The 27,103-nt window shown below is 41.6% G+C and overlaps 2 protein-coding genes across 4 annotated transcripts in view; one reads left to right on the top strand and one right to left on the bottom strand.

Annotated features, from left to right (window-relative positions):
* LOC138622404 (uncharacterized) overlaps positions 1 to 27,103 on the bottom strand; it is a 134,670-nt gene that overhangs the window by 79,364 nt on the left and 28,203 nt on the right. The window lies entirely within an intron of this gene.
* plppr2a (phospholipid phosphatase related 2a) overlaps positions 18,782 to 27,103 on the top strand; it is a 57,470-nt gene continuing 49,148 nt past the window's right edge. For all 3 annotated transcript variants that reach the window (XM_069701186.1, XM_069701189.1, XM_069701187.1), the window contains exons 1-3: positions 18,782 to 18,865; positions 19,025 to 19,285; positions 25,443 to 25,573. In XM_069701186.1, coding sequence (XP_069557287.1) covers positions 25,505 to 25,573 — 69 coding nt within the window. In that variant the 5' untranslated portion in view covers positions 18,782 to 18,865; positions 19,025 to 19,285; positions 25,443 to 25,504. The remainder of the gene's footprint in view (positions 18,866 to 19,024; positions 19,286 to 25,442; positions 25,574 to 27,103) is intronic.

Below are 27,103 nucleotides of genomic sequence, written 5' to 3'. Positions count from 1 at the left end.
AAGAACAGCTGCATGCAAAACTGTTATGGATCTGTTTAAAAAAAATATTATTTTCCAAACCTAACCAAGTAGCATTTGCACCTAACCCTAATCACATGGTTTTGTTTTCCTAAAGCACAAAGGGAAGCTGTAATTCTGACACACTGTCCTCCAGAGGACCGGTGGGTGTATTTCCTGCATCGCGGTGATGGTGGGTTATAAGGACATAACATTGCATGACAATGTTATGCATAACACAACATCTCAGGGGCTCAGATGGCAGAGCGGGTTACCCACTAATTGAAAGCTTGCCCGTTCGATCCTTGGTTCCTCCCGTCCACATGCCGAAGTGTCCTTGGGCAAGACACTGAACCCTGAGTTCCTTCTGATTGTCAACCGAGCACTCTGCATGGCGGCTCCATGTGTGTGTGAATGGCTGAATGGGAAAACAGTGTCACGGCTAAGGTGATAAAGCACTCAATAAGTGCAAACCCTTCACCATTACGAGTGAAAATGCATGAGTTAAGCATGTGCGGTCAAAATATGACTGTCTGTGTGGAGGCCTCTGCAGATGCTCTCGCCATTTTTCACGGAAAGCGACAAATTCTTGACTTGACCGAAGTTGATGTTTCAGCTTCTGCTGCTGTACGGCAGATTTAGCACGTTTGTGTGTGCGAAGCAGCAGCTGTCACACTTAACGTGCTGTGGCAGTGGGCTAAAGTGGTCGTGTCATAACGCATGCAGGAATCGCTCCGTTCACTCTCTGTGTATCACCTCGGGCGGGCCATTATTTAAATGTTGCCATTGTTACATTTCATACTCGCGCCTCCTTGCTGAAACATGCCAGCCACTGCAAATGGAGCTTGGACCAAAAATGCGAGTCAAACTAAAGTTGACGAGCATTTATAAAATTCTAACACATGAATTAAGTCACTCTAGTGAAGCTCATAAAACCAGTTGAAAAAGTGCTGCACACACAGGAGCAGGAATGGCCTATATTTAGAGAAAAACGAGATTATGAGACCTAAATATGAAGCAAAGTGATGTGCCACCAATGTCCTAGTTTGAGTGTCAGAATGACTTTTCCAGCATTTTCCCGATCATACGCTCTTTTATACAAACTGTAAGTTCTGGAAATGTGCATCCACTTGTATCTTTGTTGAAAGTGTGCATCTTTTTGAGATGTGAGAACATGCTTTTGCCGGTTCATGGACTCCTAAAATAACCGTGGTTTTGCTTTGGTCAGAGGAAGCTGAGCTCTGCAGGACTGGACAAATCTCATATGCTGGCCCAGTACACGCAAGCTTCCTAATCTGTTTGGCCACACTGCTCTGTCTTTTTCTGGAGTCAGCTGAACTCTCAGAATGAACAGCTACAGCTGGGAGATGTTGCTGTCACAATATGCATCTCGAAACAGCCTTTTAAGTGTTTTTAAATCGATTTCACAATTAACTATCATATGATGTTGTTGTTGCATTATTTACAGTATATGGTGTAGCTGTGAAACGCAGCAGTAATGTAGAATTAGTTCAGCAAGATTAAAACCACACTGCCTTCCAAGCTAAGATTTAACACAGCAGTGAAAGTAATGAACATTTATTTACCAGCACATTAAAAAGCTGCAGTATATCATGCCTGAGTGAGTCAGGGAGCACAATTAAATCCTGAATTTAATTCAGCAGATCAACAGTCCATTCTCACTTTTCTATAAGACCTTCTCACAGCTGTTTTCTAGGCTTTAATCTAATCAATCAAATTACAAGTGGCTAAAATACACAAAGGGAACCAAATCCTATTAAAGAAAATCTAATCAGACATCTGCTGCAGCATTGAGCAAACATGCGTGACAAATTTTCTATCTCGCAGTGAAGACCTTGCTCAGGCTATTTTGGCCCTCTTCTGACGTCGACATTGAACTCTGACCTTCGTTTTTAAAGGTCAAATAATGCCATTTCCAGGGAATCAATTACTGCCGCTTTACCAAAGCCATTTGCGTTCCATATAGACTCACAAGGTTAAATGGTAAATGGTCTGCACTTGTATAGCGCTTTATCACCTGCGGTCTCCAAGCGCTTTTATACGGTTTTTCCATTCAACCATTCACTCACTAATGAGATTGAGCTACCGTGCAAGGTGCACACACCGATGGTACGCCATTGGGAGCAACTTGGGGTTCAGTGTCTTGCTCAAGGACACTTAGGCACGTAGACAGGAGGAGCCGGGGATCGAGCAACCAACCTTCCGATTAGTGCGCAACCCACGCTACCGTCTGAGCCACAGCCTCCCTTCCTTACAATTACACTCCAATAATCATGTGATTCGGGTTAGAAAAACATAATGGTTTGGTTTAAAACAAATACTTCACGTCATGTAAGTTGCTTAAGAAATCCATTGACCTTTGCTGTCTCAGACTTGAACACCTTTCTCCCAGGTGAAGGTCCAGGATGTCTTCCACCCCCGACCTCCTCCCTACATGGACTTTACCCCTCTTTGTACTTTGTCACATTCCTCGACGCTGCTCGTCACTGTGCACAAGACATAGAGTAACCCGCGTGTATGTTTTACATGCCGAAGAGGACCTTGTGCACATCTCTCCGATGCCAACGGCTTTGACAAAACGGGATTAGTTGACGTCCTGGGAATGAGAACAGGCGCGTTTCCCCATGTTCACCATCTTAGTTTTGCACGTACGTATGTTAACTAGGGTTGGGCTGATGGTCGATGTTATCACTGATGGCTGACAGTCATCATGATGGGAGCTTGCGATGAGCATCGTGAACCCCTCCCCCCTTCCAAGTCCACACTGTCAGCAGGGAACAACTACAAACTGGATGTGCTGACATTTGCGTGCTAACAAATATCTAGACATATACTCTGACCTCTGTGAATGTAGCATTATTTGACTAAAGTGAATCACTGCACCGTTCAGAGATTTGGGGTATTTCGGTGAAATAGGTCCTTCTGAAGTCACCCCTGGGGAGAACGCTGTGGTTAAGTTGACACATTGAGAGGCAGCGGATCGGGACTCAGGATTGTGTTTGACCATCAGAAGCCGGTGGCTCAGCTGTCTGGGGCATTAGTTAAGGACAGAACGTTTTTTGGTTTTTTTTACCAGTTGTGTGGAAGAGCATGGATTTTGCCATTTGGGCTTTCTTGACAGTTTTAGGCAACACAGTGTTTTAGCTGCAGTTCAGGCAAACAGCTAACTGGCTTCTGGTAAGCGAGCGGAGTCAGTGAGTGGATGCACGGGAGTGAGAGAGCGACGGTGTGGCTGCTGTCAGGCTGGACAGAGGCCCTTGTGCACAGCTGGGTGAGCAGTATAACCGGTGAATGCAGCTGTACGTATGTTTACGATCCATATTTTGCGGAAAAAAATTATGCAATCGCTTTGCAAAGCAGAGTTCCCCAAATTTGTGCAGATCAATTTTGCTGATTGTAGTCACAAGAATGAGCTGCAATTAATTCCGAGAAGCATTAAGGTGACGAAGCAGGACATGTTTCACTCTTCACTCTTTTATGTAATGTAAAAATGTGAAGACATTTACAGTGTGTGGGAACTGACAAAGAAACTAATGCTAAAAATGTAAAAAAAAAAAAAGGTTCAGTGCATTTCCATATTTATTTCATTTATTTTATACTTCACAGTAGATGGTACAGGTTATAGCCTTTTCTAGTTGACATCCTTAGAGTGCCTTAACAAATTATGGCCAATTAGACACTTTTGAATGTCATAATTTTTTTTAAACAAATGACAACAACATGAATTTGTTCATTTCTTCTTTTTTTCCCCCTCTGCTGTGTTATTGACGACAATCTCAGTTGGTGTTTTTTTGTGTACTATTGTCCGAGAGCTTTGTGCCAATATCAGCCAGTTTACATTGACTGGACATTATCACAAAAACAGGTATACAAAAAGTCTTCTATCTGCCCCTGTTTTCAAGAGTGTGACTTTTCTTTGCATTATAAAAAGATGGCCTGTCTGGTGTCCTTGGGGATTGTCCATGCCTGGTGAGTGTTGGATGAGCCAGTTATGTGCATTTTGTTGCTCGCTCCAGTGCTCAACCCTGGAGAAGTGGGTTATGTGTGTGGAAAGATAGTGGGTAAAGACTACTGTTGCACAGCTGGGCCGACCATATAGGATATTACAGCATCTGTAACTTCCAATTTTCAACAATATTTTCAGTCAGGGAAAGAATAAGACACGAGAAAGGCCTCGTGCCTGGGTTTTCCCAGGAGCCCCCAAATCACTACATCCATCCCTGCAAATAACACACAAAGCTTGTACTAAGAGTAAACTGTATACAACATAATCTTTATATCTTCATATGTCAAGGTGTCTTTTCTTGGATAGAGCTAAGCTTTCAAAGTCATCTCGGGTTTAATCATCATCTTCCATTTGCTTGCAACTGAATAAAGCTAATCTTTGTGCTAAGACGCTTTAAGCCAACAGAAACTCTCCTTGGGATATTTCCCTCCTGTTGAAGGAAATCAAAGAGCTGCTACAGCCTACACAGCACGATAACACGCACAGAATCACCCACATTCTCCAAAGGAAACATATGTTTTCCCCAAATGTGCACTTATTGATCCACCCACAATGTAGCCAGAAGGTCATGACATGCTGTCACTTTAGCCAGCTTAGAAAAGGATCATGCAGCATGCATACAGTACATGTTCATAGGCAATGACACAGAAAAGGAGCAATTATGCAGCATTGTATCTGCGTCCTCCCACTTTAATTGGAGATTGAACTCATTGCTCTCATATCTGGTAGTGTTGCTTAATTCTAGTTTATTCAACATGGGACATTAGAGCGCTGGGGGCACACAGACATGCACACAGAGATCTGATCTGCTGACGTGTGTCTGAATGTATTGTAGCGCTACACAGTTGGTACTGAGCTATATCCACATACTGCAGCACAGCTTCACGTAGAGACCAACAAGAGGATCTATTTCCGCTGAAAACTTTCACATTCATGTCGTGCCCATGTTCAAGAGTGCCCTTCCTTCTATCCCTCTGTCCTTCATACAGTGTCTCTGTCCTCTCCTGAGAGTAGAGCAAGAGAGGGGAGTCATGGGATCAGTGATGTTGGATATAATGGGTTCACAATGCATGAAAAAGGATTACCATTTACTGAAGGTCAATGTATGGTGCTAACTGCAGTTCAAAGTGGGATTAAAAGACCATAGAAAACGTGCATTTGTTACACATTACTAATAACCATTTTCTATATATATACCATACGCTTTTCCCTTTCAAGTTATTTCAGTGCGGTATGAGAGTGGAGCTGTAGAGACGTGAAGCTTGTTTCATATAGAAAATCAAAGTAAATATGCAGCCCATTTATTTTATGTCCACTTATGGCCGAGGTGCATCTTAATCAAGTTGCTGTGCAGTGTGAGCATAGCAGCACTACATTACTCTGTAATTCAGTCAGGTATTTTCGTGATCCTGCAGGGGTCTGCTGTCTGCCTAGAATAATAAAATGGCTGCCTGGTACAAAATCAAAGTTTAAATCCAACATTTCGACAGCTGTAACAGACAAAGGCAGCTGCCCCTGCAGCGCAGTCTGAGGACATACTTGATGCAAATGGTTTTGCCCTTTCTGAAATGTCCGGCATACTAATATTATTAAACTGGTCAAAGATACAAATTGTGAAGATTATTTTCTAAGTACCATAATTTCTTAAAATATGGATTTCCTTTCTGTGTTAGGACTGTCAGAACTACTGATCCCTAATCTATTTACCATTTGCTGGCACAGAAAGTTTTTACAACATGAAAGAGGGAAACCTATTTTTGGCTGCAACGGAGATATTTCTGGCCTCTGCTGGTGCTCTTTCTTTTAATAGCCCTCTGTGTTAGTGTTCCTCAGATCATTTCATCTTTCTACTTCATTTATATTTCTGCCTTGCTTCCATTTTAAAATGTTCAACTTAAACTGATCCAGAAAGACACTGAATATTGGGTTTATCAAGCGGAAGGTTGAATTAGGTTTATAAAATGTAGGAAGGAAGAGCAAACTATGACGACCTTGTTGCTTTTTTGATGCAAATCATATCCGTTGCCATTGTATTTTCACAAAAACTACATTCTGTCTATAATGGTTAGATATATAATGGTAGTTAGATCATCTTTTTTTATTTTATTGGCAACAGCAATTCACACTAATATGTAGTATTACTAACTCACCTCACTTTAGGGAATAAAACAATGATGTTCATTTTTGTTAAGCACAGAGCCCATTTTTGGGAATTTGCGAAGTCATAGGATATCTCACCATCTTGGTTCTGATATTTCCAGATTCTACTCAATAGCTGCTACATAATTATGAAAAAATAACTTTACTGCTTGCATTTTATGGTGTGATGCATGTAAAAACATAACAATTTCATAAGACTGAATATTCTTTCCCCTGTTAGAAAAGACTAATATACAAAATATTGTCTTAACTAAAGTATTATCATATCATATGATAGAAGATCTGGATAGCCTAGACAGTTCCGAAAAGAAATACAAGATCTATTGTATTTATGGCCATATAATGACCAAGATAAGAGCATAAAAGTGAAGGCAAACTACCCTGAAAATAGCCTGGGATTAAAGGGTTAAACCACTGGGACATGATTTGCATGTCCTTCGAATTATTGGAGCTCAACAAGGACAGAATCAGTTATTTTCAGTGGTGTTTGTTCTCATTCAACTTCTCTTTAACTGAAAGGCACCACATGGTTTGAGACAGGTTACATAGTGCCATTACTAACACAACAAAAACCTTTCATCTAAAAAAAAAATATCCTCATCCTCATCAATTAAAAATGTTGTTGGGTTGATTTATTGTCTCTTGTGATTCCTCAAATGCTTTCTGGTATAATTTATCTTATTATTAAGTAATAACACACAGAGCACATGGCTCCAGTCCAGTACTACACCAGCTAATCACCGAGCTAGAGTGGGCCCAGATTGCACATTCACCCTCTGAATGAGTAGACAATGTTTCAATAAAGGTTGATTTATGAGCCCCGCAATGACCATCTCTGTTGTACAGGCTTCCCCCTCACAACTGGGTCACCTGATGAGAGAGTAATGGGTCTGTGGGATATAGCGCATCATAAATTTTGCAGAGGATAAGGGGGAAAGGGCCGAGGTAGATGTATGACTTTGCGAAGCAGCTCAGAAGATGGTGGGGTGTGGGGGTGGCGGTACTATTAGTCTGAGACAGTGAACCATATTCTTCATTGGTCTGCAATGAGTCTAAAATTGGCCGGCTCGGTTATCTGGAAGTAAACTAAGCTTTCGTGTCTCTGTCGTGACTATCCATTGAGTTCACAAAGCTGATTCACGGACAGAAACTGACTGCTCATTTTGTGCCGCGGGCTCCTGCAATACCGCGCTCGTTCAGCTCTGTCAGATTTCAGCCACACGGTGGATATCAGCCTGAGTTTAAGCAGGGACAGAACAGAAATAGGTTAACGAGGGCATTTAAGGATCGTGCTCGATACAAAGCAGAGTGAGTTATAAGTGTCATTGTGTGAGAAACTGTCTGCTTCCTCAACCAGGGAATAGCACATCAGAGCCAAGCAGGGTGCAGCGGAGAGGCGATAATTGAGTTGATGCCTGAAAATCACCATCACAGACAGAAATTCACACCAACAAGTTGAAATTAAATTAGATCTGCTTTTAAAAGTTGATGAGCAGCGCTTATGTAGAGTGCGTGCACACAATTAGAGTGGACAGAGCTGAACACAGGATGACCAACAAAGTAAACAAGAGGAGGACATGTTTCCAAATGTAAAAATAAAACATAATTTAAAGTTGCCATCTGACTTCATTGGCTCAAACAAGCACACAATAACTTCCAGAGCAGCAGTATAACACATCTCAGCAGTGTGAAGCCAGGGATGGAAAACTGTGGCAGCTGTTAAATGTGCAACATTTCTTCTACACTGTTAAGTAAGCAGCTGTTATTGCTAACGTTGACTATGTTGTTTTTTTAAATTTATGATCTATTTTTACATTACTGAGAGTGATCATAGGTTAAGTTAGCTGTTTGTTGATATGTGACTCAGACAAGTAGCTGTTTGTGATTAGCTTGTCATCTGCAGCAGCTGTCTTCCAAACTGAGGCAATTTAATGTAACAAACAAACCAGGTGTAGTGACGTTGTTTGGACAATTCAAAATGGATCTTTAATGCAGCTGATGACAACACACACCCGACCGAAAAGCATTCTGAATGGCTTCGATATATGGTTTTGGTGTGGCTGTTTTCTTGCTACTATGCTGAACAAGCCGTAATGTAAACTGTAGGCTTATGCACCATTATTTAATTTTTTTTAACCAATCAACCACTGGACCCACATAAATTGAACTTTGCAATCACGAGTTATATGAAAAAGAAAATACTAACTAACACCAGGGCACAGAATTTGACCAAGCAGCCTGACTGAGGTCAGACTGCCTGGACGCTTCAGCGACTCCCTGTTGCCTCTTAATGTACAACATGGTATTACAATGCGGGAATTAAATCTCGCGTGTTGCACCTTTGGCAGTATTGAAATGAGCCGAGCAGCGGGGCTTCAGCGCACCTTGCTCGCGACAGCTGTTTATATCACCCGGCAAATGGGCTTTTTACGATTCCTGTAGTGTTACATGGTGTTTGTTTTTTTTTTCTGCGTTGACCTGATGCGTTCTGGATATTCAGATGGAGCGTGAAGAAGTATTCCCTTCGTCTCTCTTATTCTCCCACCCGTCCTCTCCTGGTCCGCCGCCCCCCCCACCGTTACATGTCCCACCTAATGAGGTGCTCCGCTTCGGCACGTGGGCGTCCTGTTGCGTGTCACAGCAGCCTCGGGTCGCCAATCTGGATCCGGCTAAACGCCGTCAGTCTCTCAGCGCTTCTCTGCTGTCAGATGTGGGAACATGTGCGGCCGAAGCAGATTAACATACAGAATTTACTGCACGTGTGAGGCCTCGGAGTTCTTTTCGAAATATGTTTGCTCGCTTTACTTTTCAAACCACGTTGTAAACAAATGTGTGTGTCGTGATTAAACAACGATATTGTCACACTTAACTGACGAGACTGACAACAAAGTGACAGTATAGTGTCTCAGCTGTAATGCCCAAAAGTAAAAAGCTGATCCTCTGAGCGATGTCAAAATGATTTAAACTCAATCACCAGCTTGTGATAACAATTCTACGTGCGACTTGAAGTAATATTTCAGATGCCTATTCAAATATGCTTATTTGCTTTCTTGCCAAGAATTAGATTGGATACCACTCCTTTAAATCTAAGACTGTAAATCAACTGCTTGTTAGCTTAGCATAAAGTCAAACAGAGGTTAGCGGTTTGACTTTGTCTAAAAAGTTAACAAAATCTGCTTTCCAGCTCCTCTAAATTTGACAGATTAACATGTTGAATCTTGTTTGTTTTAACCATGCAAAAAACGGAAATGAGGAAATTACACGTTGTGGGTTTATTGGAGGGGGGTTTGTGCTGGTTAGCTTGTGTGTTAGTAGAGCGTTTAAAGCCGAGCAGCCCAATTTGGAGCCCGCGGGCCAACTTTGTTTTCGCCCACCTGAGGATCCATCCATCCATCCATCCATCCATCCATCCACCCATCCATCTCTATCTTGGCCTACATCTTAACGATAAAAAATGACGGTATTCTCTGTCTTTCCTGCTGATACTGTCTGTGTGTCCTACATCACTGACTTTAGGCTGCCAGTCAAGATAGGAGATCGACTTGACAGGACAGAGGTAGATGTATGGCTTAAAAATTGACAAGACAAGAGAATTTAAAAAAAAAAAAAATCTGCAAGATGACATCTCTGCAGAATAATAATAATAATAATAATAATAATAATAATAAAAATCCCTATTACATGGATAAAAGAGTAGTCTTTTAATGATTGGGAAATTTTATTGAAAATTTTAAATGTAAATTGTTAAACTTAAAATGTAAACTATATTACATTTTATTGAAATGCTATTTCACGTAACAAAAACAATTATTTTTGACTCGTGGCCCTACATCCAGATACATTTTTTGCCCCTTTTACAGAAAAAGAATTTAGCCACCTCCAGTTTGGAGCAATGAACAGACAGATGTGAGAGTGCTTTCAATCTTCTCTTCTAACTCATGGCAAGAACAGAAATATAGGTGTTTCTCCAAATATCTGCCTGTTTCTTCGAAAACATCCAAAACTTTCACGTCTCAGTATTGTTATTTGAGTCCTCCTGTACATAAACAGGATATTACTCGGCAGGCTTTTTTCATGGGGGACACTTTTGTCACAGTAAGAAGAACTGCAGGTGTAAAAAAAAATGACCAAAAACTCTGTCACACTGTTAAGGGCTTACTGGGACCGTTTCAATATAAAAAAAAAACAAACACAGTATATTGTCCACATTCAATATGATGACAAATTAGCCCACAGAATACATATTTACAAAATTTTGAAAAAAGTCTCATGTGTCTGAAGCATCTCCATTCAGTAATCCCAGCTACAACAGATGGATTACAGCCTCAGACATCAGAGGTGAAACCCGGCGGCAGCAGGAACAGCATAGATCTGGAGTTAGAGAGGAATCGGTGGCAGCAGTGATGAGGATGATGACAGTGATGCTGATAGGTGGTGGTGGCGGTGTGCCTGGACTGTAGCCACCTCGTTTAATAAAAACAACCAGGGCCTCTTGTGCTGTGGGTAACAGAGAGGTCGTCCCACAGCTATTTGTCACCTTAACGCTTGGGTCACATTATCTCTGTCTGCTGCCATGGACTGTTGTTAGACGGGCATCCACTGCTGGGGATGCATTGTAAGTCATCCATGAATGACTTGTTTTTTACTGTGTGGGCTAGACTACATATAAAACAGTTATTTTGGATGCAGACTGTAGTTCTAGTTCCACAACCAGTCTTGCATTTGTAGAATATGCAGAAATCTTTCATTAGCATTCAACATGCACATTTACCCTCTTTTTTTCCCTTTTGACTAGACATTCTTGCCTCTCTCGTCTATCCTGAAATATACATAACCGTTTGTACAAATGCCTCAATAGGAACTTTGCTGCTTTTTTCATTTATTTTTCTCCAGGCACGAATTACCTGGAATAAACTCCAGTCTAGCGGCTTAAATAGTGCAGTAGTTTGTGTGTGATTTTATTTGTTCATCGCTATATTTTGTAACCCATATTTTGAGAAAGTTCACAAAATAATTGTTGTTAAATGTGTTTGGCAACTCACAGGTTCTGTAGTAGAGTTTACAGCAACTAAATATATAATATTAAGTTTTACCACAGGAATAGGGTTGTAAACACACATGTATTTAGTAGTCTAGATCAAATGTGGCTGCTTTTTTTTTGGGGGGGGGGAGTTTTGGAAGAGTAAACTGACCAAGTTCACAGACTGAGAGGTGGGTGGGACTTCAAGATGTAAACCTTTACACTTGCATTCATTTCAAATGCCGCGTCACTGACATCATATTTATAGGGGTTCAGCTGTCATAATGCTGCTATACAAGCTGTCACATTAAAGCCTCCTGTGATATCTGAATTTTGGCCATTTGGGGGCAGCAGGAACAAGATAACTTGGTGGAACATAAGTATTTGGGTTTTGTGTCTGCCTGTTGACTCTCAGTCCAATATTCACTCTCCACTTATGTCTGCTTTTAGTCTTCACTACATTATGGAGGAAATATCTGGCTTAGCGTTTTCCACGGTGCAAAAATGTACACAGCAACTACTACAAAAAATACTAAAAAAGACAGAGAGAATGTTCTTTAGTTCTTTTTATTAGCAAAATGTGCTCAAATATGTCGATAAAATGTACGTAAAATGCAAACTCTTACAGTAAGTAATTACGCTATTGTTCCAAAAAATGTAGTAGATTGAAAAATGCAATGCGCTTATGTAGCGCAATGTAAATACATGTCTTGCCCCCTAGTCGAACTGTGTCTTTCTGCCATCCTTGTGCTTAGCAGGTGGTGTGCATTGGGGTTTTTAGAGCCTCTCAAAAATCAGCAGTTGCCCAGAACAAATGTTAGACTGTGACGGAAAACCGGTCAGATGATTACAACAATGAGCTTTCAAGCAGTTTCATAGACGTGTTAAAAAGCTCTGTAGAAGTAATGACAGATTCAAATGATAATTAATGGGCTTATCACGTGGAATGACCTCTTTGACAGTAAACTAATCATTAGAGAAGATGTTATCGTAACAGTATTGATTTTAGATGCTTTAATGTTGGCTGGTGGGTTTCTAATGGTGTGTCCCGGGCTACGAGGAGCTGTGTGCTCAGCCTAATTTGACAAATGTGGTTTATTTTTTATGCAGGTTTGCTACCTGTCACTTACATTACTTTACACTGTCACCCATTAAAATGAGCCTGTCACCATCTCCAGCTTGGACTTGCCTCCATTTACATCTCATTACAGAGCGATCGCTGCTCTACCTCCATGTTGTCATCTTCAGGATCCCATCTGGTGTGTTCACAATAACATGCATCATTTCCCTCCCCGCCTGAGGGGTTTCCAGCAAGCTGACATGAACGAGGGACCACTGCAGAGGATCCTGTGTAAAGGGGTCGGGGTGATAACTGCAGCCCAGGAAATCAAATCACATGGGATGGAATTTATTTTCCAATCACCGTGAAAGAGGGGGAACACCTGCTGTAGGGAGCCCCTCAATATTTGCAGGACCTCGCCCACATGCTGTTATGTTGATGATCTGTCTGATGGCATTTCAGACAGCTCGGCACAAAGCAGCACAGCTCCGTGATAAACCCAGAGACAGGAGGTCGTGTTATGAAACGTGTTCCTAAAGGGAAATAGTCAGCATTATCTAATGAGGCTCTTGAGGAAGACACTCAATGTATGAGCTGCTAAAAAAAAAAAAAAGGCTTTGTTCAGAATGCAAGCAAATCAGATTTGTTTCTCAACTCAGATCTTTAGGACAGACTGTCCACAGTGTTATTTGCAAGAGAACAGATCAGATTTGGTGTGTCCTGACATCACCAAGCTATTTGCATGAGTTGCTATGGTAAAGATATACGCGTAGCTACGTTGGGGGTCACGTGGATTTTCAACAAATGATTTCTGCGTCTGTCCGTAGACTGTTATTCTCCTTCCCTCATCTGTCACTTAAAATGACATCATCATTGTGTGTCGTGTTGCGAGTGACGCCAGAAATCCAATCTGAGCCACGAGAGCATCCAAACTGAGACTTATCTATAGATATCTGACTGGAATGACATTTCAAACCAACTCCAAATGTGGTTTGGATCTGCTTTGCAAAAATCTGTTGTGTTTTATTTTACAAACATCAAACTTGGTACAATTGGGGTATGACAAAAAATGGATTTGCGCTTGCCGTCTGAACAAAGCTAAAGTCTTGTATCCTATTAGTGACTGTGTTTAATTCCTTTGATTGCTTCTGTGTACTTTTAAAAATGACTAAATCATTTCCTAAGTCAATCCAGTTCCATTTAAGGTGACTATTGCATTAACAGTAAACAGTCATACTTGCCTGCTGCCACTTTATGATATTCAAGTCTTCACTGCGTACTTGTAATTTTTTTAAATTTTGTTTGTTTATCTTTCACTCATGGACTAATATTTACTCCCTGTGAAAGCGCTGTATACGCAACAATAAATATTAATACGGATGGACATGATTGTGTACTTGTAATTAAGATGAGAAAAACGAAGAAAAAAAAAAAAAGAATACAAGCTTTTTTTTCTGTGTTTAACTGGCAGAGTTTTCACAGGATCAAATGGGAAGTACAAACAAAGGGCTGAGGATACTGTAGGAATGCAGTCCTTTGTTGTGAATCTGATTAATGAACTTACCCTGTAGACCACAGCTGGAGCTCTTGGCATAATAATACAGGGGGCATGTGTGCGTGTGCGTGTGTGTGTGTGTGTGTGTGTGTGTGTGTGTGTGTGTGTGTGTGTGTGTGTGTGTGTGTGTGTGTGTGTGTGTGTGTGTGTGTGTGTGTGTGTGTGCGTGTGTGTGTGTGTGTGCTGGTGAGCTGGTGTTTTGGGAGCTGTGCAGGAGCAGGATGTCTGTTGTTTTAGGGGGTAATTTGCGCAAGGTGTGTTTATATGATGGACCTAAAATTAGATATAAAAGGTTGTGTACAGATGTGCCCCAATTTGTCTCCTGCTGTGTTGGCCACTCGTGTATGTTGTGGCTGTGTAGTTGAAAGAAGGGTTTTCTTGTTTCTTACTTAAAGGAGTAGTATTACATTTTGTTTTGCCTGCTGACGGTTAGATAAGAAGACCACTGTCATGTTTACAGATGTGTAAACGTGTTAATATGAAGATGGAGCCAGCTGCTGGTTTGCTTAGCTTAGCAGAAAGACTGTAAACAAAAGGAAACACCTACCCTGGCTCTGTCCGAAGGAAACCAAATCCACCTGCTCTGTTGTAATTTCCATGGTCACACCTCAGTTTTTGTACAGATTATTAAATATAACGTGTGAATTAGTGAACTTGCAGTAACTTCTTATTTACCGTACAACCTAAATTAGACCAAACTTTACGCAAGGAAGCCTTAAAAAAAACCAAGTCATTATTTTAAAGCAGTGATTCCGTATTTGAAACAAATAAAATGATCATTTAATTTGGAAAAAATATACACATATTAAGACACTTGTAATACTTAAATGTCATATGTTGCAATGAAGAGTGCATACATATTAAATGAGCATGGGAATAATAAATGAGCAATTTTAATAGTTTGCAATAACTAATGGATACATTGTTGAAATAGTTCAAAGTAAGTAAGTAAAAGTAAGTAAGTGTTTAACTCTTTAAATACTTAAAGTCTCTAATATATAATCTATAAGTCTTAAATATCTGAAATATCTGAAATACGGTTTATATCTGTACGTCTTAGAGTTATCTAAAGCTAATAGTAATAAATGGTTGAACCATCAACCTTCTCCTACTCAGGAAACTTGACAGAATTAATCTAAACATTAGTTCCACTCATACTGTAGGTATAAAACATTATAGCTTTACACAGTGTATAGTTTTGAATAATATCCAGGTTGAAATGAACACATTTGGAACTTGATGGTGGTGCTGATGACAATGTTTTCATTAGCTCATTTACATTGCTTCGATGTATTTGATCCTGAATGTATTTCCGCTTCTGGGCCTTGTCCCAACAGCAGGCTCTGCACATTGGCACATTCTCTAGCATGAATGCTCATCTGATGTTTAACTTACCCTGAATTGATCATTTGAATTATTCAAACGAGGCATGTACAAGTGCCATACAGTAAAAAAAAAAAAAAGCATCCAGCTATGTAGGCTGCTTGGGATGCTTGTATTCATGCACGCAGCACAAAAATAGAGTACACAAGGATTACTAGATGTTGGTTGTGTAATGTGCATGAATGAGTAAATGTGTTAATGTGTACAGTACATAAAACTTACTTCCCGGTGACTAAATATGATGTGTGCAAAGGAAAGGTGGAAACAACAAATTCACACAGCCAGCACAGCTCAGCAAAATCTCCTCGAGGACTGAATCTCTTTCCCATTTGCCCTTTTCTCCTTTTTTTTTTTTTTTGCCCTACAATATCCTTCAACCTCTTGCATTTAGATTTCTCTTCCCAACAGTAAGTTGGAGGGGGGGGGGGGGTTTCCATCGAAGGCATTGTAGGAAGCAGCTAGAGAGGGGGATGGACTGAGAGATGGCTGGAGGGGGGGGGGCAAGGGACCCAAGGGACCGGCATCCAATGTGCTGCAAACCATAACGGCCCCTTAACAGGCAGATTTCTCATTTCCACGATGCTCAGGCCATATCTCATCTAGCACTGTGACAATCCCACTGAGACCTATATGAGGCAGGACAGCAGACTCAGCATTGGAGGAGGGGCAGTGGAGCCCAGTGAGGTGGTTATTGGGAGTGAATGACAGAGAATAGTGATGAATTTCTTCGACAGTTTATTTCGGGAAAGATCAGATTTGATTCCACCCTTCCTCCTTGTGGATGAAAACAAAAGGAAAGTTATTGCATTTGTACGTTTCCCTTTAATGTTTTGTTTTTTCCCGTTGTAATTTCTTATTTTTTACCATGTTATCCAGCGCAGGAAACGAAAACAACCAGCAGTTACTGGTGTTCTTTGCCTTATTTTCTTTATGTATTAAGGGTCCTAAAATAGGTCAGGACCTGTGTGCATAATATAAGGCTGATGGTTATTAATGCCTCCAAGGTAATGCTATATTAATGAAGAGTGGGCGTGGCAGAAACCCCCAGCCGCCTGGTGAACAGAAACACCCAGGATCAACCTCTTGATTCATTTAGCACCCCTGCGTTTCTCTGAGCAGTACAAGTCCACCGGTCCTGTTCATGTTTGGATCGAAGGATGAGCTCGATCAAATCACTGATCAAACCTTACTGCAAAACGTGGTCAGACGCTGTATTTTGAATGAGCCTTTGATATTAGGGTTATTTTTTAATGTTCGTGACTCATTCGATGACTTGGGGATTCATGAAGGGAGAATCTGGGTGAAAATATTCAGCTTTGTAGAACAGATACAGTGCAAAGTCAATCCCTATAAGAGAAATAACTTTTAGTCAAGGAAATGAATGAATAGATGAATAAAAGAATGAGTGAAAATACCAGTGCTGTAACTTAATATTCTTCATATGATTTTGTATGTTATTAAAAAAAAATTATGCAGATTTAAACAAATAGAACTGGAACAGAGCACGTCTCCAGTGGTCTTTGAGATTATAGGATTTATTCAACGTTTAGGGAAATATATGCCAAATAGCTTTCTTGCCAAGAGTCGGATGAAAATATCAACGCCAATGAGCTTTGTATAAACATTGAAAATGAGGAAACGGCGAGCATCGGTCTGTCCAAAGGTGTGTGCAGCCGTGCCCGTGGCTCTGAGATTCTTTAGCTCTCAGCTAAATGCAAACCTCAGCATGCTAACATTCGCATTATATTTATGTCTGAAGACACTAAGTCATTCACTCATTCACGATACAGTAGACACTCAGTGCTTTACTCTATTGTACCCAGTGTTGGGAAGTTTACTGTTATAATTTAATAATTTAAAGATTAGTAGTTACCCTGTTAAAAAAGTAACTATATCAATTACTTTATCAAACCGTTGTAACTTATTTAACTACTTAGACTCACCGCTGGATACTTATTTATGTTACATATATGTATATATACACTTAGGCAGAATGAAAGTTATATTCTATGTGAGCTTTTTACTGAAATAATAAGTTCAGTTGTGACCCCTTTGTATTGAGCTACATTTTGAATAGTAACTGCAATTTAATTAAAAAAATTATTAATTGATGTAACTGATTACAATTACATATATTTTGTGTTTTAAATACATATAACTAGTAACTCTGAAACACTGATCGTGACTAGTAATTTGAGATTTCAGAGTTAGCCTTATTTTGCATCTCCTGACAGGTTCAGTTTACTGCATTATAGAACGATTAGCAGAAAGTAGTACCCGTGCTGTCGACACTGAGCTGCTCTATTTGTTCTTTGATCAAATTTTGTACGGCGCTATATAGTGATTACATTTAAAAATTCAACCCCCTCCCTCATCAACCAAGAAGAAAAAAAAAGGAGAGTGAATACAGTGAACAGTAAACAAGGAGTGATTTTGGAAGGAGATGGTGAACGTCTTCACGTGATTAATAATTAACACTTAAATTTGCACTGAAATTAGCACGTAATAGCACTGAACACATCTGAGGCTGGTAGGAATGTGATTTACTGACCTCATTACTGCACTAGATATAAAGTTAAGGCGTCACTGAACTTGTTACAATCGTTACGTTAACTTCCTGGTGGCTTTGGAAGAAGAGCCGGTGAAGTCACAAAGTCACAAATGTCTGTAGGTCGGTAGATGTTGTGGTATTTCTGTCTGACCCTGCAAATTCACTGGAACCTCCCTCAGTTTTTGTCACTGCTGGTAGGCAGCACTCTCCTCTCTGCAGCTGTCGGCATTGCCTCGACCCTTTGCACAGAAGTAGTGCGTCAGAACTGGCATGGTTTTTAATAGCAGCATGTGCCCTCATGAGGTGATGCATTGCTTTAATATCTAATTCTCTCTGTTCTATATCTAATCGTGACCTGATCGCTGGAGATGTTTCGGCAGGCTGTTCTCTACTTGTTTCCTCTACAGCTCTGCTTCTTTTCCCTGTATCCCTGCAAACTTTCATTTACCTTTAGCAATCACAAACATTGACACACACACACACACACACACACACACACACACACACACACACACACACACATAGGTGCACATGCACTAATGTCCATCCAGTCTGGCCAACCTGTCTCTCTGTTCCCATCCCTGACCTGTGATGTTGCATGTCCTCCTGCAACACTAGATCAATAGCCGTGTATCATTAACCCACATCCAGCGAGGGCTGTGCTGGAGGCACGTAGCCAAGCAGCCTTACACACACACACACACACACACACACACACACACACACACACACCACACACACACACACACACACACACACACACACACACACACACACGAAACCTCGTGTTCGTCTGCAGAATTCCTCCGTCCCTCTCTCCTATAATGTTTAGGTCAGGTTCATGTCCTTTACGTCCATTCACGGAGAGGAGGAAAGAAAAGAGGGAAGGGGAGGGAGAGATGGAAGGAGGGACAGAGAAGGGTAGGGATGGAGAGGCAAAACAAGCTTTGAATACAAATGAGTTGACACACATAGTGGATGCCCTCCCTTCCTCTCTCTCTGTCTCTTTCCCTCCTGCTCCCGATCACCATCTCTCACAAACACTCGTACTCCCTCACACACATGTTCTTGCACTCTCTCCCTCTCCTCATTGGATCAGCGATGCACAGGAGGTGATTTCAGCCACTTGATTTATTAGTCATCGCGGGATGTTGGAACAAGCTAATTAAAAGGAGGGTGTGTGTGTGTGTGTGTGTGTGTGTGTGTGTGTGTGTGTGTGTGTGTGTGTGTGTGTGTGTGTGTGTGTGTGTGTGTGTGTGTGTGTGTGGAAGATTTGGAGACAGACACGCTGCTGCTGCTGCTGCTGCTGCCGTCTCTTCATCCGCTCTCTCACGCTTCACTGTGGACCAGGAGGCAGCAGAGGAGAGGAGAGGACAGAGAAGAAGAGGAGCAGGAGGAGGAAGAGACAAGAGAGCACACACCTGGGTGAAAAGAGATTTTCACACCACTTTCCCCATCATCTGCTCCGACATGGCCACCGCATAGGAATCTGGTGCAGCGGCGACCGTCAGCTTGGCAACGAGGTGTCTGAGGTAAGGAGGGAGAGAATGATGAATGAATGGACGGATGGCAGGTTTCCCTCTCCTCTCTCGTGCCGGGATGATTTGAACAGCCTGGAGTGCTGTAACAGAACAGCCATGTTGGGGAAGTCACTGTTTTTTTTTAACCGGTAAAAGATCTGTTGTTACGTGCTTCTTCTCACACTCTCAGAGTGTGTCTGTTGCTGTGTGTTGTGGTGGTAGTGGTGGTGGGGGGGAGTCTCTCTGTGGTATTCTCTGTTATGCTGTGGTATTCCCCAAACAGAAGCCCTAATTATCCAGGACTGGGTAAATCCTATTATGGTTTTACTCTCATCCTTTACTTTGTTCTTTTCATAGTGGGAAGGGATTGCCTCATAGCCAGGGGAGTGGGACGTTCACTGTTTGTTTGCGACTCAAACTCAGGTGTCAGGGTAGGTCTGTTGTCCGTATAGTCTGTGTGTGTGTGTGTGTGTGTCTGTATGTGTTTTGTGCATTAAGTATGGCTAGTATCTCTACATATATGCTGACCAAGCTGGGATCTGACTTGAAAGAGATTGCTGTGACAATTGCAGGGCAGAAAATAGCCACACTCCACAAAAAAAAAAACATGCAAAGCAACATGAGAACTGAGGGATATGTTTAGTCAGATCGACAGTGATGGCACCGGGCTGCAGGTAAATAGTGTAAAAAAAAAAAAAAAAAGAAGCTTTTTCCTTCAATGCTCCATATTAAAATACTGCTCTGCTGACAATGTCTTGGTTATTTAGGTTACAGCAGAGTTATGTCTTTTTGGATGTAGCACACAGAAATAAAAGACAGACTGACTGACAGTTGGTATTTTAACGCTGCATTGCTGCTGCACCTCCTCTCATGTTGCTGCTGCACAAATGTGGATTTATGCATAAAAAGGCATGCGAAATGCAAGAGCATTGTTTGGCAAGGCAGAGCCAAGGATGATCCAGATATTGCTGTGCCCAATTAGCCCCTGTGTGTGTGCGTGTGTGTGTGTGTGTGTGTGTGTGTGTGTGTGTGTGTGTGTGTGTGTGTGTGTGTGTGTGTGTGTGTGTGTGTGTGTGTGTGTGTGTGTGTGTGTGTGTGTGTGTGTGTGTGTGTTCAGGGATGTGTGCTGTACTGTATGTCCTGGGGCAGGGTGGTGGACTGCAGCGGCAGAAGAGAGGACATATGGCTGCCTTGGTCTCTACCCTTTGACTGGAGTGCTCAGAGATTGAGGCAATATAAATGTCCTGCTTCTCTACAATGTGTGTGTCTGTGTGTTTGTGTAGCAGTGTTAATTCAACTTTCCACTTTGCAGCCTGCGTTGCGCCTCTCATCTCCACCATTTTCATTCCGGTCCTCTCGTGTTTTTATTCTGAAGGCTGTATTGGTATTGTGTGTTGCCCTATCTCTTTGGCTTTAGTCTTATTTTTGTCCCCTCCATCTCTGTCTCTGCTGGCAGGTTGGCTTGACTTTCTCTGATCGATGAACTGTCAGATTAGGCCCCTTTTCACGGCCCCTCTAATCAGATCAAAACCATCTGGACTGTTTCTTCCTCCCGCATAATTTCTTAGATCCACACACACAATTCAGTGAACTGTAACAAGAATTGGGCAGGAACGTGTGACTTAGTTGCATGTTAGTGATCTGTGTTTCACTTTTCAGTATAAAATAGTTTAAGAGATCACAATTTGAATTCAACAACCAACCCCATTAAAAGCAATGTTCCATACGTTTCACAATTAAGGAGTCATCTTTTTCTTCACCAAAATTGAGTTCAGTCACAACATATTCTTAATTACTTGTTTTTAATTACATGTTCTTTTGAGTGTACTTGTTTTTCCAGTGTCAAATCATATAAAAGTTATGATTTGAATGTCAGTAATTACATTAGAGTTTATAATCCCAGTACTGGGATTAGTTTGAACAACTCAAGTTATATGTTTGGTTGATATCAGTTTACTCTCTATGTATTTAGTTGACAGAAAAGGTTTCAGAAACTCAAAAATTTGCTTAAGCCCCTTTTCCACTGTCATTACTGTCTCCAGTCAGTAATGGAAGATCCAAAAGACCCGTGGATGTAGCTTTGGGGTCATGAAGTGCAATAGCTCCGAGGGCCACTAGGGGGTGGCTCCAAAAAGACTCTGGCTCCATTGACTCTCATTGAACTTCATGAAATACTTCAAGCCAATTAATTTTTTTCCACAAGTCATTATGGTGTCATTTGCTAGTCACTCCTTCTTGTAGTTCTGGTGGTCCCATTACTAATTAGGTTTTAGGCTACAAAACGTAGTATGTTTGGAGACATGTCTGTTTAATTGACAGGCCTGTGGTGAGGTCAGGTTTATCGCTATAGGTGGGTGGGTGTAGTGTCCTCGAGTTCCCAATCAGATCCACCTCTCGCTCCACCCCAGCTCGTCCAAATATGGTCACTTCTGACTCCAAAATAGTAGGATGGCGATGACCAAAATGCCGGGCTTGTGTCTTCACAAAATGATGGGTGAGGTCACTGGTTGCCGCTTGATCATACCTGATACCTGGTTCTATTTTCGGTATCACTGGTCAGGGAGAATCATCTCAATCACGTCAGGGAATCTCCAAACCTGCTTTTATTTTTTCTCTTACAGCTAACCACATGGTTGTACAGGCCTTAAGGAGGCAGGACTGATGGGTTTATTACACGCTTTGATGTACCATTGGGTTGGAGTAGGTGGTGTGTGCAGGGGGATTTTAGAGCTTTTTCATTGGAAGCAACTAAAACTTGCTATAAAAATCTGTGAAGCAAAGGTGAGCTGCAGATTCAAGTGATACTTTTCTGGAGGTTTGAGACGATGAGCGACCCCTTTCGAAATTGTTCTCACATTATCATCAGTTTTATAAAACTATTGAAGTATTGAAAATGTTTCATTTGGGCAAGTTTGAACAAGTAATGCTACTCATGCTGTGCAGGAATTTGCAAAACAATGTTTTTCAGTGAGTAGCTGACTTTTCATTAACTTGCCCAACACTGTCAAATGCTCTTGACCTGATCCGAGGACAGAAGATCTGTGCCAGCCTCTTGCTCCTTCTCCATGTTCTGCATACTGAGCAGTGGAAAGATTGTCCCATACTAATGAAGTTTCAAACTTGTCACCCACATGAGCACTTAGAAAAATTAACTTTCTACCAAACTGCTCAGAAGTCTGCACGCCCCCTCCAGGAATACATCTTTTTTTTAAATTCCCATTCATCTTGTGAAATAATCCCTAGCTCGGTGTCCCACTTATCAGATAATAATCATTAAAGGCTGTTACGTCTCATCTCTGGCCACCAGAGTCATTTCTCCCAAAACATAGTTACATCTTCAGGAAATCTGCCACCTCCAACTCACAACTCAAGCGTGCACTTTCTCAGCCAGTGGCCCAAACTGTGGGAGAGAGTCTCTTTGTGCTGCCTCCCACTGAGGAAATGAAACATAAAGTAACACTTCCCACCATCCTCTAGAGAAGAAACAGGAACAATTCCTCCCTCCGTCTCTCCGTTTCTCTTCTTCTCACTGCTGGTTCCCATTACCTGGGGCTTCTGCTTGTTCGCTCTGGCGGTAACTTATTTTTTTTTTTGGACAACCATCACACACACACACACACACACACACACACACACACACACACACACACACACACACACACACACACACACACACACACACACACACACACACACACACAGCTGCACACATGCACACACACAAGAGTCCAACCAACCCTTTCTAAAAGCAATCTTGGTTGGAACACAGCGTTGTTCTCAGGGCTACTAAGAGCTTAGCGTCATGCCTTATTCATCCCTCAGGCCTATTCTTTCCACCAGCGTAGAAGGAATTACGAGGAAGAGAGCTCTGCTGCACATAACACACCACTCACCAGCAGAAGAGAGGTTGACCTGACAACTTCTGAGAAACAAAAAAAAAAAAAAATTGTTGTTCCTCTCCTCTCCTCTCCTCTCCTCTCCTCTCCTCTCCTCTCCTCTCCTCTCCTCTCCTCTCCTCTCCTCTCCCTCTCCTCTCCTTTCCTCTCCTCAGGTGATTCAGAGTTCAAACCAAGCCTTTGAAGATTTTAGGTTCAGCAGTGTCATAGATAAAAACCTAAAAGATAACAGTAAATCTAGCTGACAACTCCTACTCAGTTTTAACGCTGTTTGCAAAGTGTGACAACAGTGATCACACAGTACTCACTGCTGGAGTGTAGAACAGTGCTGATGTGTTTGTCCCTTTTTTTTGTTTTTGTCTCTTCTCTTCTTTGATTTTAAGCAGAAAGTTTGTGCAATGAGGTATGTTGTAGTTTTATATTGCTGAAGACTGGATGTAACTAGTCGGGGCTGTGTACAAAGGGGACTGAATCCACCTCTCAGTATATCAGGAGGCGGTTAGTTAACACATTATCGACCTGTTTAATTTGTAAGTTACAACTAAAGTTCCCATACTTGACACTTTTATTAACTAATCACAGCAGCGTAGAGTTTAGGGTGGCCGTTCCTCTGGCTGATCCAATCCTCTACCGATTTTTAGACAGTGGTTTGGGCTGGGCTGAAGGTGGAACGTATGACAAGGTTGGTGCTAGATTGGATCAGCCGGAGAAAAGACCGCTCTAAACTCGTTGATTAACTGCAACCCTCTCACAATGTCACAACCAATCACAGGCAGAGCGCCCCTCACACTGATCCTCTCTAGCACCATATGACATGAGTGTGAAGTTGTGACATGAGAAATTTACAGAAGTCCAAATGACACAGTTGCTGGGCGGGCTGAGAGCCTTTCTCAGTGGACTCTGAGTTTTGAAACTTTTACATTATTAACACTTAGATCTGCTCTATGATAAAAAAAATTTAAAAAAATGGAAATCTGAATTTATACATATGCGGCCTTTAAGATGAAGGAAGCTACTGCATCAGATTAGATACAGTGCTGCACTATCCCCTTACTTATTCTGGAGTATAAATTGCTTTACAAGAAGTAAACAGTTTACGCTCATTAAATAAGTAGTTGATGCTACAAATATCGCTCTTGAACAAACTGTGTGTGTGTGTGTGTGTGTGTGTGTGTGTGTGTGTGTGTGTGTGTGTGTGTGTGTGTGTGTGTGTGTGTGTGTGTGTGTGTGTGTGTGTGTGTGTGTGTGTGTGTGTTGTCCTGTTAGCTAAGCCAGCATGGCATGGATCGTGGGACTTACAGGACTAATTAATCTGTTTATTTGTTTCCAGCTGACGTTTGTTGGCCACGCTAGCTTCAACAGTGTTATTTAATACGCCACACTGGCTGTGAATTTTGTTGTTTTATGAGAGTTTATTTACATTTTTTTCCAGTGGACACATTTCACGGGGACGTTTGTTGTTTGTTTGCTGTGCTTTTGTTTTGTGATTATTTTTTTTTTTCCAAGGACAGATGTGTTACACACTTCTTTATTGGTTACCTTCTTACAGTAGAAATAGGAAAGTTAGCAAGGCTATCCAAAATTTGCCAACTGCTGCCTCACATTGTGCGTTATAGCGTTCCACTGACAGTCTCCCATTGTGGCTTGCTGGCCAATTAGCTATCCAGTTACTCCATCTCACCAAGTAACCTTGCAAATTGTGTGAATGAACTGAGCTTCTTTGTCAGGAGACAAGCACACTATTTCAGCTGTGAAATATGAACTCTAATATAATTTAATAATTTACATACACAAGACATTAAATATTTTTTATCGGGTGGCTGCTATAGTTACTATTAAATGAAAGGCACAACACAGAGCGGTAGGCTGGGACAACATTTGTAGAAATTATTCAAATGTGTTTGCTGTTACCCTGAAGGGCATTGATATATAATGCATTCAAATTCAACAAAAGCAAAGCTAATGTTGATGACTGCATGCAGCATACACTGTAGTTTTGTTCTAAGAATGGAATTCACTTTTAGTGCTTGTATTAGATATTCATGGATGACATGACATATAAATGAATAATGGAAAGGTATTGTAGAAACAATGAACAAAATGAAATAGAAAAGCAGCAGTGTGACTGTACAGACTAAGAGATAAGACATCAAGGGAAAGCAGCAGTTCTATCCAAAGCTCATTTGTCCTGAATGGATTTCATTTAATCTCGCACTCCGGCCCTAACCTCAGGTTGGCAAGTGGACTGACCTGAATTACCCTCTTTCCTTCAGGACAAGGAGAGAGAAAGCTGGGCTGGTTCAAAGGCGGGCGGAGGGAAGGAACGGCAAGAGGGATGGCAGTGGAGGAGAAGCCGGGTGTGAAGAGCAGCAGCTCCATCGTTCCCTGCTTCCTGTTTGTGGAGGTAAGCGTCATGAACACGCTGACATGTTGCTCACAGTTTTACCTGTAAGGTGGGAAGACAATAGATTATTTTTCACATAACTCAACCGATGAGATCTTGACAAAGCTGAGAGCACCAAACACCTCCTCACCTCACCTTACAGATCCAGAAAAAGTTGTGATTGTATCTCTCTTGGCCATTTCCTGTTTCTGTGTGCCTTCATGCTGACTCCCAGTTTATCTCTGCGTTTCCTCGTCCCATTAGTGAGAAGAAAGCTTTGCTGGCTCTGACATTGACTCACTATCTAAGCCCACAGCTTAACACACTTTCCTCTCCTCAAATCTCCACAATCACAGCCTCAGTGGAAAATATTTCAGGCTGAACAGCAGAGTTTGGGACAGCTCAGCAAACACGTGTCGCTGGCATCCTCACTCAGTGTCACACAACTTGGCCTGCTGGAGCACCAGGGGCCAGCTGAGGCTTTGCAAAGTGGCTGCAGTCGTTCGGCGGCGCGTTGAGCGTTTTCCAGCGTATTTGTGAACTGCATGATTCATCGAGGTGGTTGTGGATGTCTCAGCGCAGACGGACTGGGTTTTAATCTGTTGCCGCTGTGGGATTTGCAATAGAGTTGTACAGATCACGCCAAAGGTCATTGTCTGTGGTAGGCTGGGAATGCTCAGACAAACACACTAATGCACTGTCGACACATACACACACACACACACACACACACACACACACACACACACACACACACACACACACACACACACACACACACACACACACACACACACACACACACACACACACACACACACATACCGGCTTCATCCCTTGTGGAAAGCATTCTCTACATTGTTTGTGAGAGCAGACAGACAGATGACTCAGAGGGCAGTAGAAGTCCCAGAGCCTTCACCAAATTGTAACTGGGGTGGAGAGAAACATGAACTGGTGAGGTAATCAGATGGCTTGTAATCGAATGAGACAGAGCGAGCAGTCCAGAAGCTCGCCGGCTTCTACTAAGCCAACCATTGGCTTTTCAGCCAGAATGCCCGATGCATTCAAAGCACTGCTCTGTAACAGATAACAGAAGCTGTTTGCACTGTTGCTTTGCAGATGTAGACGTTAAATCAAACTGTATTTGACTGTTTATAGTTTGCACTGTATCTATCTCTTCATTGCTTTGCTTGATTTCATAAAAAAAAAATTGTAGAAAATGTATTCTAAACTAAAACTATAAATTTCATCTTGAACAGGGGTTTTCAAACTGTGAGCTGCTCCGAAGAGTTGAATGGAGGAGTAGATGCCATGTGAGGTGGAATAGACTGATACATGCTGCGTCAGATTACTGAAATTTGCTCCAAAATTAAAACTCCTTCCCATGGTCATGAGTCAGTCACATCAAACACAAGAACATGATACACATATTTTTTTTTTTTTTAACTGACTGACAAGTGTGACTAACACTTGCTGAGAAAGTTTTTTCGGCTGTCCATTGTGAATAAATGTCCAGAAATCTGCTTAGAAATCTCAATATGAATCTATCTA

Source organism: Brachyistius frenatus, unplaced genomic scaffold (assembly GCF_029030835.1).
Source record: "Brachyistius frenatus isolate BFR_SWC_R1_liver_20210118 unplaced genomic scaffold, ASM2903083v1 Contig_36, whole genome shotgun sequence".
In the NCBI taxonomy this organism is placed as follows: Eukaryota; Metazoa; Chordata; class Actinopteri; family Embiotocidae; genus Brachyistius; species Brachyistius frenatus.
Note: the sequence above shows the minus strand (reverse complement) of the source record. Positions and strands in the feature narration are given on the sequence as shown.